Raw genomic sequence first — 16,346 nt, forward strand, 5'->3', positions numbered from 1 at the left:
CCCCCCCCCCCCCCCCCCCCAGTGTGTTGTGTGAAATGTAAAACAGCCGGAGCTTCTCCTCCGGTGAGACTCGACAGCCGGAGTTCTTCAACACGCTTTGAGCTGCTGCTGCATCCACACTGATCATCTCTGTGAGAGCAGTGAGGACTTGTTGGAACGCTTTGTGTTCTACAGGAGAAGCTAAGAGGGGTTCTGTGTAGGAAGGACGTCGTCGTGGTCACGTCACTCGTGCAGCCTCCAGTTAGTTGTTGTTTTTATCAACCAGTAAACAGGAAGTGACCATATTTGGACTGAGGAGGAGAGACCAAAACCATGTTTATTTCTGCTGTAAAGTGTTTCATTTTAACATTGAGGTCTATGAGGATCAACCCGGAGACAACCTCCGGTTCTTTAAGAGAAGCCAGAGCTTCATGTGTTAAAGCTGCATTCTCTCTAGTGACCACCAGGGGGCGACTCCTCTGGTTGTATAGAAGTCTATGAGAAAATGACTCTACTTCTCTCTTGATTTATTACCTCAGTAAACATTGTAAACATGAGTTTATGGTCTCAATCTCTAGTTTCAAGTCTTCTTCAATACAGCATGATGTTCATTTAGTACATTATGGTCCATTTAGAGTCACACAGACCATAAAGCAGGGGATGCTTTAGGGCGGGGCTACACGCTGATTGACAGGTCTCTATCAGAGACGTATGTGGTGTCACTCCTCCTCAGTCCACATATGGTCACTTCCTGTTCACTGGTTGCTAAAAAACCAAGATGGCGGCGGACAGAATGCTGAATCACAGATCACATGAATGAAATGAGCTTCACACTGAAACCTGCAGCTGCTCAGTAGACGTGTGAGCATCAGCCGACATCTTCACGAGGAGCCGCTGAGCTCCAGCACGCCGTATTTAAACACGCTGCTTCAGACCACGGTCATTGTCTTTATTTACACCCTGATGGTTAACGGTAAAACTTTATTTATGTGGTCGAAAAAAAATCTTTTTAAACTCTCTGTGAGAAATAATCACGATGGAACTTCTTAAAGTATTAAAAACATATTTAATGAACAGACACTTCAATCATAATTCAGCTGAATGGATAGAGCTCTTTCCCCACGGATGGTTCGGAGGTCTAACCCTAATCAAAAACAAAACAGAGTATATATGCGCGTTATCTTGTCTCCTCTCCCTTCACCCTCCCCCTCGCAGATGTTGTTGGCCGCTGCACCCATCAAGGCCAGCTTCCCAGCCTTTCCGTGGGAAGAGGGTTAGGCTGGTATATGCAGGTTTAAGCGATACAAGTTATAACTAAAAGAACCATATGATACATTTCCACAACAATTCCCCCTTTGGCCATTCCTATGGCCATTAAAGTATTTACAATTTATCGAAACATCAACACATATTACCCAGAATGGTTTACCATTAATCAGTAAGGCAAGGCAAGTTTATTTGTAGAGCACATTTCAACAACAAGGTAATTCAAAGTGCTTCACATAAAACCATTAAAAGCATCAAAGCATAAGGCAAAAGAAAAGGAGATTTAAAATAAATTAAAAACAGTGTAAGAAATAAAATATAGTATTAAAATGCAGAAATGCAGGAAAATGATTAATATATTAATTGAATCTGGTTCAATTAAAGGCAGCCGCAAACAGAAAAGTCTTCAATCTTGATTTAAAGGAGCTGAGGGTCTCGGCAGACCTGCAGCTTTCTGGGACTATGTGGAGCAGAACAACTGAACGCTGCTTCTCCATGTTTAGTTCAATGTTTAGTAAGGCTAACACATTAGCTGTTTTTGTGAGTTCCAAGTAACTCTATGTTGTAGCAAGCTAGGGAATGTTAACATCAACAGCAAATAAATCTCCTGAGATGAGGTGAAACAAAGACATCGGACCTCCATCGCTGTTACACAGTATAATAAGACAGTCAGTGACTTTTATAATAAACAATAATCAATTTGTAAGAAATTCTATCACCCAAGTATGTAATAAACAACCAGAATCTGTCAATTTAATTGATTCCTTTATCAAATAAAAGAAAACATTTTTCTGTTTTGTGAGACTATGTTTCTAGAATAGCTGTAATAACATAAGTAATACACAAAAATGTCACTTTCGTAGGCTATAGGGAGGAAAAAGTCAGATGTTGCAGAGTCGGCCTTTATAGACTAAACAGTGGAATGCCTAACATGTTTTGGATCTCTGGCTCACTCTTCTGATGTGTGTTCTATCGGTAGAAGCAGGGTGTGGTCATGGCTTAAACACGCGAACTTAGCATATTCATGTCACATGTTATTACATACATAGCACAGGTTTTACAAATCAAGTCTTTAATCTACTGGTTAACAATTTTAGTTCTTCTCATTATAATTGTTTGCATTTGCTTGTACATTCTTTGGTTGCCATGGTTTATTAGGATTAGGAAACACAATTATTATTGCATTTAAGAGCAGAAAACACATTCAACCTCTTAGGCCACCATCCCGGCAAGCGCAATGGGTGCCATGGTGCAGGAGATCTGCCTTCCATTGCGGCGTCATATCTGCACATTTGATCTCGCCTCCTCCCACACTGATTTCTGTTTGACAGCTTTGCAGTTTGGGAAACTCGGGTTCCTACCCTCCTCTCTCTCCCCAGCCACACAGAGTGAGTGAGGTGATCGGCTACATGTTTGATGCATTGTCAGCAAACAATACGTTTTCTACAAAATACAAAAAACAGTGAACCCTCTTGTGTACCATGCTAAATTAATAAAATGTGATATGTTATAATTTCTTTACTTTGTTTCCAGTAATTGTTTCTTTAAGTCTAGTCTTAAACCCTGAGGTCTACAGATAAATGATGCTCCTTAGTTATTGTCTGAGAAATCACTACTGTATTTAAATACCCCTGCAGTATAATATTTCAAAGTTCAACGAGGTCCAGTTAGAGAGAATTTCCTCCTCAAAGGGTTACAGTACAATCCACAATAATGTCTGACTTGCGCTATGATGTATATTGAAGTAGCCTACAGTTGTATTAACGTCTGTACGTAGCAACTGACTATCAAATCAAATGAAGAAAGTTAAATTGAATAATATCTCAACAATATTTATTGTCCAATTTCAAATTGAACTGGATGAATTCTAAATAATACATACTCTGATAATAAAGAAATGTTCTCTCATCTCAAGTAAAATAAGAGCTGGATAAAAAACATAACAAACACAGAACGCTTTAGGAAAATGTGAAAATGTGTTTGATTTAACAGAGCCAAGCTGGAACCTGGCCCTTAAAATAAAGTCCTTAATTTTAGAAAAATGTATTTAACTGAGTTGTCCTTCAGCTTTAAATTCAGTTCATTCAGGTGTGAAGTGATGTCAATCAAGAAACGATACTATATTTTCTTCATCTTCTAATAAGCTGAAAATACACTTGTTTCAGCTCTATCTCTCTGTTTTAACCTCATTGTTGGTCAGTGTGTTAACGTGTTGGGATTCTGATCATGTCGGCTCTTAAATCGTTTATTTTCTGTGACTTCATTTAAGATGTGAGTGGGTTTGCTCGAGTTGTGCTTTGTCTCGTAGTGGCGCTTCACATTACTGCTTTTAAAGTCATGGTCTCTGAACATGTGAGACCTGCTGGTGTTAAACTGCCCGTGTGAAGAATTAACCTCTAACAGTCTGTCCAAGACTCTGGTCTCTCTGAACACTCTTGTCTTTTGGAGACCGTCATGTGAAATAACTCCTGACCCACGTTATTCTTCTAACTTCTCTTGAGTCGGGAACCTTGTCGGAATATGTGATTGGCTGAGCAGCATCACGTGATGTGATCCACAACGCATTCAATTGGTCTGTGTGTTTACTGCGCCACTGAACGAGTGCCGTAAAGGCTAGAAACGCTGCGCCGGTCAAAATAAAATAATTATCGGTTTTAGGTCCAGGGTCCGCCTATTGGTGACCCTGCTATGCTGTTTTAGGCCCACTGGTTCAGTGAAAACGCAATATTTATTTTTTCAGTTCTTTTGCCTTCCCTAATGTCAGCTACCAACGTCATCATGTGTTTTCATGGGAATTGGATATTCAGAAAGAGAGGTAAAATGTTCTTAAACATTTATACTAACTGTATCTAAGTGGTGTTCTTATTTGCTTTGATGAGAGAGTTGAAGAAAAGGATTAAACATTATTTATCAATAAAATTACATTATTCCCCCTTTTGCCAAGTTATCTCTGCTGTGAGCTAATTTAGCGTAACAATAAAAAGAGATCACGTGGCAATTGTCTGGGCCCATACATCATTTTGTAAACTGGCTTAGATGAGGCAAAACATTTTTGCTCTTTAGGGATCGCCAATGTCTGTAATTCTTGAACAACATACATCAAGATAACCTGAAAAATCAGAAGCGTTAGTGTGAGCATCATATTTCATAACATAACAGACAGTCAGGGAGCAGTATGGCCTCTAGCAAGTCGGCCACGAGACGCTGGTGAGAAATGGGTTTGCCAGAAGATGTCAGAAAGCCTCTGTGTTTCCACAGGTCACCAAAGTTGTGCACTAAACCAAAGGCATAGCGAGAGTCTGTGTAAATATTAACTATTTTGTCCACAGCGTGCTTACAGACTTCTGTAAGAGCCACAGGATCTGCAGCTTGAGCAGAAAAATGTGATGCCAACTTACTGCTGCACAGAGTGTCATATGATGAGACTACAGCAAACCCAACCAACCCTTCTCCCGTGTCCGGCGTGCCGGATGCTAAACCGTCCCCTAACAGTTGTAAATCGGCCTTGGTGGACATGTCTGTGAGGTCTCGCTGTGCAGACCTGTTCAGGAGAAACAACACAGTTATTTAGCTCTCCATCTGCTGCAGGAGGGAAAAGAGTAGCATGATTAAGGATACATTATTTCACAGTAATGTTAGGCAAATATAATGTATTAATCTAATCTAATGTGTGATACCGCATAAGGAACACTGAGGGTGAGCTCACCATAACCAACAATGTCACGTGCCACAGCAGGGTCTAGTCTAGTAGAGAAATATGCAGCAGGTCTCTGTTCCTCCCATGTTCCTGAGTCTAAACTAATGTCATGTAACTGTCCCTTTGGTCAACGTACTGTGTGAGCGGTGTGTCAGGTTTAGATAGTCCAAGTGTCTCTCTGAATAGTTGGGATCCATTGTCTATACTATGACGTCGTTCCTAAAAACCTCATCATTTGTTTCTTAGTCTACAGGTTTAGGCACAGTTTAATTGCCCGTATTCTTTTGGGAGAGAGGGTTCTGCGCTCTGCTGTGATCACATGTCCCAGACATGAAACTTTATTGAGAACAAATTGCAATTTGGACGGATAGCCTTGTGACCATTTGCAGCCCAAAAATATAAGTAGGATAACTGTAATTATAAATTACTCTAATCTGCATGCTTCTCCTGTGGGGCTGCAAATCATGATGTCATCAACATATTGTAACAAGGCAGAACCATTTTATAAGTGTAAAATTAGCCAGATTGTCTCTCACGGCTCTGCTAAATACACCAGGGCTTTATAATAACCCCGGACCCCGGGTCCAGATAGAGCCTCTTCCTTTAAAGGAGAAGGTAAACCAAAATTGTGCACAACTACAAAAGGAAAAGAATGCATTGGCCAACGGAAAAATGGGTCGTGTCTGGAGGGATGAGTGACATAATGATGTGTGGATTAAAAATGGTAGGTGCTCGCGGGTGCACCGAAGCATTAACTGCTTGTAAATTTTGAACAAATCGCCACTCAGTCGGTTCCCCCCATGTCTCGCATTTTCTTCACCGAAACATTTGTGTGCGCACCGCTGACTGATCACATTTGACTATTACACTAGCCTTCAATAAAGACTCAAAAACGTGTGTAATACCATCAATAGCCTTTTATTTTAGTGGCTATTGCTTCATGCATGGACAGAAATCTAATTGTGGGTGAACCACCAGAGGTGTCCCCCCCTCACCAGTCCTACGTCATATTTGGGCGCAGACCATAAAGAGGAGGCACCTCGGACAGCTCAGCCACTTTGTTCGACAGATGGAACATTTGAAACCATGGTGTGTGCTCTTATCAAACATAAGATGAGTGACTCTTTTACTCCCGGCAATGATGTACATCTTGTCTCGTAGACATTGCCTTTCCTACTGTACAGTTTATCAGGATGGACAACGCCATCCTCCTCGGGACTGAAGTCAATGAGTTCAGTCTGCCTCTCCAGCCAGTCAGATATGTCCTTCTCCTCCATTCCTGGGCCCCATGCCAATTTAAGGGCCACATTTTCAACCCCTGTAACAACTCATTTTGTGTGGGAGACAGAGAAACAGAGGCAGCTGCAGTATTTTCTGTCCAATAAATGTCCATCATACATAACTTCTCTATCTCACTCTCTTTCCAAGTAACACGTGTGCTGTGCAATGTAGTGAATCAGCCTGCATGTAACATTCTGCATGTGGTGAATGCTGTGAGGCAGCATCAGTGAGGTGTGATGCTTGTACTGCTTACAGATGGTCCTAAAGACCACTCGTAGATGTACAACAGCTCTGTTGAGTCTTATTTCATTTGTTTGTATGATTTTTGCCTGATCAATATCAGGCCATCAGGGCCCGATGTGAGGATTATTATAAATACACACATCAAATCTCTTCCTAACCAATGTATAGGGCAGCAATCAGATAACAGAAATTAGTTCGTTTTTTTTAAACTGTGATATAATCTAGTGTACAGGACAAGGGCTTTGTGTATGGCTCACTATGGCTGCTGAGCCAAAAGTCCCACAATACCTTCCACTCTTTTTGGGAGGGACAGGTAAAGCAGACGTACGGAAAACTGAATGTGTGGCTCCTGAGTCAACTAAAAATGTAACATTTTACCTTTTAATAGTTAACGTAACTTTCTAAAACCTTAATTTCTCATTCGAATACACATGGCATGTGGGTGTTCGTGGTGTCCGTCTAGTTTCTAATGTGTGTTTTGAATCTACAAGGTTGTCATAGTCAGAATCTAAAGTTAACTCACCCTCCGTGTTGTAATGTGTGTGCGTCCAATGGTCCATCACTGGGGTCCGCCATTGTCAGCTGGGCATCCTCTGGTTTGCGCTGACAAACTCAGTCTTTTCTTGTTGTCTGTTGTTGTTCTGCATCTTGCAGTATTCCATGTCACACAACTCTCTTAGGTGTGATGTATTTCAGGCTCACGGATGACGTAAAAGCCTCTGAAAACACATGATGACGTAAAAGCCTCTTTACAAAGTTCAGTCAGGGCTGTCACTGCATGGTTATACTCCATTGTCGTATATAACACACTGCAGGTCGATTACGGCTGGTGCGAATGCCGCAGATATTTTATAATAACGCACAAAGGAGGTAAAAGTTCTCATGCATTCTGTGAATTTGCTCTTCGATCTCTCCACATGAGTCATGGCTTCTTCTTCTTCACGTCTTCTTTTCTGATGTAATGTCCTCTTTGTCTCGCGTTCAGATAATCCCGATTCATATTGTCATCAGTGTTCATGGACGGGCTGTAGTTGTGAGCGTTGACATGGTGCCTGTCGATTTTGATGAGTCTCGTCCTCCTTCCTCATCCTCCGTGTGCTGACTGGTGGGTTTGGCTGTAGTGTTGTTTGTGCCTGGGGAGCATACAGCAGCGGCGTTGCAGAGCCAGATCAGGATCCACTCGACCATGTAAAACAAAAAACAAAAAAACAAAGTTCAGCAGTATATTTTCCTTTTCTATCAGTTGTATATGTCTTATTCAAGTATATTTGTTTCTTTCTTTACCTCTTGGACATTTTCCTTTCCATTTTCTTTTCTGCTTCGCCTCTTTCCTCTCTGCTCCAGACACGGTTTGAGTTGATCCAATTTTTGTCATAGGCTAAAGTTGCCTTTTCCAGGGAACCCTAATTTTGTCCATTTTCCAATTGTTTGGCCGTCTGTTCATCTTTGTCACACAAGTATTTTATTATTGGAGATAAGACCTTGGCATCAGGCTGCTTCGGCTCAGACTAACTTTTCTCTAGTTAACTGTCTCAGACTAACTTTGACTTTTACCACCCACCTTCTCTAGTTACTATTGATTCTGGCATCTTCAAAACCCAATCTGGTCCAATCAATCAATTTGAAAGGATACACCAAATCGTTTTTGTTTTAATACTGCAAGTTCACCTGGACACGTCTGTCCGCCAACCACCCTAACAGTGTGCGAGAATACCGGTTTACCAACTTCTCTCTAGTTAACTGTCTCAGGATCTCAAGAACATCTGGTCCAATCAATCAACTTGAAAGGATACACCAAACCCCTACAAAACCTTCAAGTTACACTAGGACCTAATGTCCAGCACTCTAAACGTGGGAGCACGAAGTTCAACCATCAAAGTGTCTGCTCCATCACAAGACAATCTCCACAACAATTTACACTCTGATGGTTAACGTTAAACTGTCAGGAGGGTCAGTACGGATCACATGAAGTCCAAAATGTTGAAAATTGCTAAAACTAAAACACATTTAAGAGTTGGGTTAGCGTTTGGATCAATAGTGAAAATCACACTTCAGTCCGTTTCTTTTCTGTCCTGTGAAGACGTTTACTGTCTCCGTTTATTCATTATTGATTAACTACAAGAGTTAGATCTGCAGCTAATGATTATCGTCATTATTGATTATTCTGCCGATTATTTGTCCCTCAATCGTTTAATTGTTCTTGTCTTTAAAACGTGGGTAAATAGTAAAACTGTCCATCATGTCTATTTCCTGAAGCTCTAGTCTTTAAATGTCTTCTTCACCTTCACGAATCTTCAGTTTACAATCATAAAACACAATAAAACACAATAAAACACAATAAAACACAATTAAACACAATAAAACACAATAAAACACAATAAAACATGACTGAAACGATTAATCGATTGTTAAAACTCATCACATGAAGACATGAAACAAACCACGTTCTCATCATCATCTCTTCTTCTTCTGTGGTGCTTCAAAGGCACCGACCAGCTGTTTATATACACATATATATCATATATGTGTATATATGTATAATACTAATATCCAGACATCAGGATTGGATGGAAACAGAACTTCAGCCATATTTTTGGATGGATCTGTTTATATATAAATGTTTGGTAGTGAGTTGAGCTTTGATTGACAGCTGTCATCTTCATTACATAGAATGACACACACACACACACACATAATACAGACAGACAGACACAGACAGACAGACAGTGACTGACCTGTCTTCCTGTCGTTCTTTATTTCCTCATATTATCTCTTCACTTACGTCTTCACATTTGTTCACAACATAATTCTCATTTGCATATATTTCATGCTTTATTATTATTTCCTCCCGTGTTGTTGCTGTGCCTCGGTGTTTGCATCCACACTCTTATTATATTCATGTTTATTGAGCACCGGAGCTGTTGTTTCTGCGTTTGTATTTCCCTTTAATGTCCAGGAGAGATATTCACAGTTCAGACGTCACTCATTGAGAGATGAAGCGAGTCTGTCGTCAGCAGATAAACAGCATCAACCGCTCTGTTCTCCTCACAGTGCTGCTCAATAAGCAACTTCCTCCTGAGGAGGAGGAGGAGGAGGAGGAGGAGGAAGTTATTCCTGTGACACAGACGGCTTTTAACCATTAAGAGGATATTTGTTGAGCATTAATCTAGAAGTGTGTACGGTGGCTCTGAGAGCTGAAACCAGTGACAACATGTAGCTTTGAACATGTAAACCAATAGAAAGCAGCTGCAAGGATCATCACAGTGATGGAGACGGTTCACAGGAGATGTGAAGCTGCTGAGGCTCCAGGAGAGATTCCTTCACTCACAGCTCGTGGAAAAGGCAAACTGCTGCTTCTGTTAGTTTGGATTAAATCAATAAAACATGGTAATCAGTGAGCGTTTGAGCAGCTGAGGAGGATGATGTCGTTGTCGTTGCACTGAGCCAGGCTAGCTGTTTCCACTCTTTATGCTAAGCTAACTAAGCTAACTGCCTCCTGAGGGAGGGAGGGAACAATACACACCTCCTGTTGAGCTCTGGTGATACGACACGCTGGAACAGTCACGGATGTTAGTGAGCGAGCATCTCCGTCTAACAGAGCACGTAACGGGTCTTTGAACGCACCACTAACCCGAGTGTGACCTCGTGTTAACACAGACTTCGGTCTCCCTGAACCTCACACCCGGCTGCACATTCTAAACCCAAGATGGGAGCGCTTGATGAGGAAGTATTGCTCCTTCTCTTCCTCCCTCGGTCTGAAGTAATGTGGTTTGAGCTGAACGGAGGAGAGGAACCCAGCGTCAGCGGGAAAAGAGCCCTGAGAGGTCATTTGTGGGTCCGTTAACTCTGAAGGACTGCAGCACTAAACAGGTCCACGTCCTCACTGCTGCAGAGAGTCACTGCTAACAACACTGAGATCTCTGAGATTTAACTTTAATCCTCTGAACATCAAGAGGAGGAAGAGGAGGAGGAAGAGGCTAAATGAAATGGTGTTCCTCCTCTGGTGTTTGGCTGCCAGGACTTCTCTTACCAGGAGTCGACAGAAGGACACGTCGTGATATTAATTGTTTATTGGTGTATAAAACTCAAACTAGAGGAGGCATCACGTTGGAGGCAGGAAGTGGAGAGAAGAAGAAGAAGAAGAAGAGGAGGAGGGAGCTGGTGACTCAGTCGTAGCTTCACGCTCAGTTGAACATCTCACAGGATGAAGAGCAGCTGTTTGTATCTCCAACAACACAATCTGGTGAAGAATCAGAGAGATTATCTTAAATTAAATTATGTTCAAGAAGCTAAACAGAAGGTCAGACGCTCTGCTTCTCTTTCATTCTCAGTCCGCTGACGGACAAACACAGGAGTCATGTTGGAATACAAGAACACTCATTTAAATGTTCATTTCTCTCTCTCCTCTCTCTCCTTTCCTCTCTCTCTCATCTCTGTCTCTTGTCCTCTCTCTCTCCTCTCTCCTCTCTGTCTCCTGTCCTCTCTCCTTTAAGCTCCTCCTGAGGTCCTCCTCCTGTTTTTGGATTTGTCTCTTTAAACATTTCTCTCGTTGCGTCTTGTTTCATATTTATATAAACGTTTGTGCCTTCATGAACCAACGTGAAGAACAATCATTTTCTATAGTCTCGATATTTGACTTATTTAACCCAAAGTGTTGCCGATCGTGTTACGTTTTCATCGACGTCGCTCCAACATGGCGGCTCACGAGCTAGAGAGCAACCGTCAAACAACCGTTAACATCAGATTAAGTGTCTCTACATCAGGTGATCCACTTCATTTAAGTCTTTTTAATCAAACTTTTACGTAGAATAAACGCTGCTGCTGCCGTTTATAACTCTACTTTTGTTAAAGTCCAGACCCTATGGTGAGGATTGTGTACTGAGCTGTATCATGTCTGATTGTTTGTAGCTATTCTCTGCGGTGAAAATACCGAACTTGCTTCAGAAAGCTGCTAAACTATCAGCAGACTTTCTTCTTCTTCTGCTGGAGAACTGCAGCGGTTCTTACGGAGGCTGCTCTGTGAGTTAAATCCAAACGTACGGCAGAGGCGAGACTCGGACTGAGCACCCCAGATGGGATATAAACCTACAACCGTTCTCTGTGTGTGTCAGCGGGAGATTATGCTTGGCTGCCTCGGAGGCGGCGGTTAGCTGACTTTAGACTCGTGAGTGTGTGTCTGAATCAGCATGTCTCAGGTTGTGTGTGCGGTGCGTCGCCCTGAGGAAGGCAGCAGCCACTTCATCTATTATTCAGCATCGCGACTAAACACGTTAATTAGAGCCTCAGGTCGAGGCTGCCAGATGGACAGCTCGTATCGCCTCTGTTCATTTGTTTAAGATGTTGTAATGTTGGCGTTTGATTTGTCTCGGTGAGCCAAGCAGCTCAGAGCAACATCTATGAATACAGTATGAACTAGTGTTAGTGGAGTAGGATGTAAGTGATTAACATGTAACCTGTTTGATTCAATGTTTAAAAATGCTCTCTGGAACCTGGAGATAGTGGTGTCAGGAGAGACCTGCCTGGACTCTGCAGAATGAAACATCTGTAAATGATCCTGACGTCAGGAAGTGAAACTTTGGTGGGACCATAAAATATTACACTGGAGGAGGAGCTTAAAGATAAAGGTGGAGCTGTGGCCCCAGACGGAGGAACTATATAAAATATATACATAAGCAGGGGATGCTTTAGGGCGGGGCTACACGGTGATTGACAGGTCTCTACCAGAGACGTGTACGGCGTCTCTACGTCACTCCTCCTCAGTCCTGATATGGTCACTTCCTGTTCACTGGTTGATAAGAAACCACAATGGTGACGGCCGTAATCCAAGATGGTCTCTGAACTCGAGGCTTCATAACATCAGTCCACAAACCAATGAGTGACGTCACAACGACTTCGTCCACTTCTTACATATGGTCCTTGTGTGTACGAGAGGGTAGTCAAAGTGCTCTGCTGGTCATACATTGTAGTGTTTGATGGCGGCTTGTTTACTTCTAACCCCAGACTCTTCTCTAGAGAGCTGACAGGAAGTGAGGGGACAGAGGTTGGAGGACATAGTCGGGTCTTCAGGCCACCAGAGATGGCGCCTCTTAAAGCGTGACTTAACTCTGGACGTGTGTGACTTTGTAACGTCGTTGGTTGTGAACTTGTATTGTAAACGTCTCCATCATTCGCTGCGGTGGACTAAGTGAGGTGAATACTGAGCGACGGACAGAAACAGTGACCTGATTGTTGGACGAGTGTCTCCGGGCCGCCTTGTCTCGTCCTCTCAGCAGAGGGAGCGTTAGAACTCTGAGCGGGTCGTGGTGGTGAGCGGAGACAGTGGAGGAGGATGACGGTGAAGGCCTCCAGGTTCACAGACATCCTCACAATCACCCGCCAAATAAGCCCGTCGTTGTTGTCTCTCCTGTGATTGTGTTTGGTCACAGAGAGACAGATCTGCAGGACGGACGGACGTGTCAGAGGACGAGCAGCTCTGCGTCGGGGAGCAGAGGTCTCAGCTGTGGGGCCCGTGGCGCTCGTCGTCATCTCTGGGCTGTGTTTAAATAAAGCTCTGTCTAAAAGCCTCGGGTGGCGAGGACTGAGATGTCTGACTGGAGGACCCCCAGTGGGGACGAGGTCAGCTCAGGCTCTGCCACCAGTGTCCTTGTCCAACGCTTGTCTTGGTCTATGTTAAAGGAAGGTTGTGTTGACATTCAGCAGGAGGAGTTTGGTTTGTTTGTCATCGTCATGAGACTTGGAGGGCTTGCAGATCTCATCCAGCGTTGGTAGCGTTACCAACAGAAACTAACGCGCTGCAGCTCGTAGACTCACACGTTTAATTTAGTTATCGACGTGAACAAGGAAGTATGAACAAGGTGGGAGAAGAGGTGGACGAGACAAACGAACTGTTCTTTCTTACTAAATTGTGAAGAACGTTTATTTGAAAAAGACTGTTGCTGGACTTCTGTAAGGAAAATGAAAGATGCAGAGTAAGATGTGATATGAAGCGTATGAGCCCAGCATGAAGAAGACCCCGTTAAACACGGGGCTGGTACACCAGTGGAGACGGTGCTGGAGGTCTCTTCTAGTTTTAGTTAGTGTTTGAGTCGAGCTGAGACTCTCACGCCTCCTCATCGGTCCAGATCAGACTGAAGCAGGTTTCTGTGTTTCTATGTGGAAACATCTGGAGGATGTTGGACCAGTTACAGGAAGTTCTGTCTGTTGTCAAAACTGTAAGAAGACATCAGCTCATCAGAATGAGCTGATGATGAGAGGATATTTATGAAGTCATTCTTGTATTGTGATGCAATATTAATGTTATTTTGACGTTATTATATCTTCAATGTTCACAGTGTCATAGTTTAACACTACAATACATGAGTGAACACTGATCAGCACACATCCATTAAGATGAACAAAGGAAACAAACATTAGATCCTTCAGGATGTACACATCTGGATCGTCATGACAGCCTTGTTGTTGTTGTTGTTGATTCCCAGCAGGGCTCTCAGCATCCGTCCCCTCCGTGATGGAGCAGCAGGACAGCAGCGCTAATGCTAAGGGACAGATACCTCGTTAGCATGATAGCATTCGCCTCAGGCTGCATGGCTATTGTTAGCATGATAGCATGGCCCCAAGGGGGGGGGGGGTTATTCCAGGGCCAGCCTGCTCAGAGGGACCGGGCGTGTTGTTAGCGTGGTAGCGCTGCACACCAAGGACACACACACACACACACACACACATGTGTCACCTGAAGGGATGGAGCAGCGTGGTTGTGTTTAGGTAACCTCTCTACTTCTGACCAATCACAGCAGCTCCTCTGTTCTGTGGAGATCAAACATAAGAGATGAAGCGGTCGCTGATTAAAGGACCTTATATTTAAAGAAGAGCTTTACTGTGTCGGTCTCATCGGGAACAACAGATGTTTAATGTGAAGAACCAGCTGTGGCTGTTCTGACTACATATTCAGCTCCTCCATGCAGCGTGGTTATTCTCATCTTATTGTTCCAGTAATACCAGCAGCTGTACGAGACTAACCACGTGGGCATCTTCAGTGTTGAGACTAACCACGTGAGCGTCTTTAGTGTTGAGACTAACCACGTGAGCATCTTTAGTGTTGAGACTAACCACGTGAGCGTCTTTAGTGTTGAGACTAACCACGTGAGCATCTTTAGTGTTGAGACTAACCACGTGAGCGTCTTTAGTGTTGAGACTAACCACGTGAGCATCTTTAGTGTTGAGACTAACCACGTGAGCATCTTTAGTGTTGAGACTAACCACGTGAGCGTCTTCAGTGTTGAGACTAACCACGTGAGCGTCTTCAGTGTTGAGACTAACCACGTGAGCGTCTTCAGTGTTGAGACTAACCACGTGAGCGTCTTTAGTGTTGAGACTAACCACGTGAGCATCTTCAGTGTTGAGACTAAACACGTGGAAGCCTTCATCAGCTACACAGCAGCAGGAATCACGTCCGTCCACTGGTTATGGTCTGTTCACTTGTTGCAGAGTGGAGATTCTGCTGCCCTGTGTGCAGATTAAAACTCAGATTAAAAACATAAACATGTGAAGGGAAGTGTGTGTGTGTGTGTGTGTGTGTGTGTGTGTGTGTGTGTGTGTGTGTTGGTTTAAAGACGAGATGAAGAAGAGTCGATATGGAAGCTGTCATGTTCTGGACCAATAAATGACGAACAGATTCATATTCATACTATACAGCCAAACTCTGTAAATACCAAGATGGAGATGGTCAGAAAACGGTCAAAACAACAAGATGTTCTTCTAGTTCTGAAGACTAATTTTGAACATTGATACATTTGAGGTGTGAGGGTGCTCTCCTCTGAGCTCGTCAGGAGTTTGTGGTCATGTCTTTGTAGTCATGTTCCACGTTGAGTTTCTGTCCTTGTTGATGATGAAGAAAACAATGAGCTCTGTTTTAATGACCCTCTCTTCTTCTTCCTCCTCCCAGTCTGCTCTCAGTTCTCGAAGGGCGTGTACGCCATCATGGGTCTGTACGACCGGCGGACGGTCAACATGCTGATGTCTTTCTGCGGCTCCCTGCACGTCTGCTTCGTCACGCCGTCCTTCCCAGTTCAGACCAACAACCAGTTCGTCCTGCAGCTGCGGCCCCAGCTGCAGGAGCCCGTCATGGCCCTGCTGGAGCACTTCTACTGGACCAGGTTCGTCTACATGTACAGCGCCGACTCAGGTGAGGACGCAGCGTTTGTCGCACAGCGTGTATCACAGTTATGATTAAAGTTATTTAGAATAACTGTTAGTCTGTCACTGAAGGAGGTAATACAATGGTGACTGAGCCTCTGATGGAAGGGTTGAAATATTACAGAAAGACATTTTGTGCAGAGTTCATCGGTCTGGATTCTTTGATATTAAATGCTAACGTGCTATTTTAAATAAAATATAAAACATAAAAATGGAATACAACATTTCTTTTGCCAGTTCATAATACTTTAAATATATAAGTGTTGCAGTATGTTCATCAGTGGGTCATACACTCGATCACTATTGTGTTACAGAGATTTATTAAGAGCAGTCTTAGTTCCTCTCCGTACGTTCTCCAGTGAGAGGATAAAGCTACTACGAGGAGCCTTCATAGTGTTGGTTCTGGCGCCCCCTGTGGACTACAGTGGTAGTGAGTCCCTTTAGAAAACCTCTCGTTCTACTGCAGCAGGTTCAGGTCTCAACCTCTCAGTTCTGGTTCTGGTTCTCCTGTGTCCCCCTTCACCTCCAGCGGGTCCAGCAATATGTTCTGGATCTCCAGCAGAGAGAAAGAGCTCTGCTCCTGGAGGAGGAGGAGGAGGAGGAAGAGGAAGAGGAAGAGGAGGAGGCGCATTTAGAATAACTCTATACAAATAGACAATCGTGTTTACTTAAAGAGACATCAGTAAAT

The 16,346-nt window shown here is 43.3% G+C and overlaps 1 protein-coding gene across 1 annotated transcript in view; it reads left to right on the top strand.

The window, feature by feature from the left end:
* The window catches only part of LOC116376905 (glutamate receptor 1-like), a 20,471-nt gene extending 4,367 nt beyond the window's left edge, over window positions 1-16,104 (top strand). The window contains exon 3 of the mRNA XM_031838404.1: window positions 15,408-16,104. Coding sequence (XP_031694264.1) covers window positions 15,408-15,691 — 284 coding nt within the window. The 3' untranslated portion in view covers window positions 15,692-16,104. The remainder of the gene's footprint in view (window positions 1-15,407) is intronic.
* The last annotated feature ends 242 nt before the right edge of the window (window positions 16,105-16,346 follow it).

This window comes from Anarrhichthys ocellatus, unplaced genomic scaffold (genome assembly GCF_004355925.1).
Source record: "Anarrhichthys ocellatus isolate YVR2014 unplaced genomic scaffold, GSC_Weel_1.0 scaffold696, whole genome shotgun sequence".
Lineage (NCBI taxonomy): Eukaryota > Metazoa > Chordata > Actinopteri > Perciformes > Anarhichadidae > Anarrhichthys > Anarrhichthys ocellatus.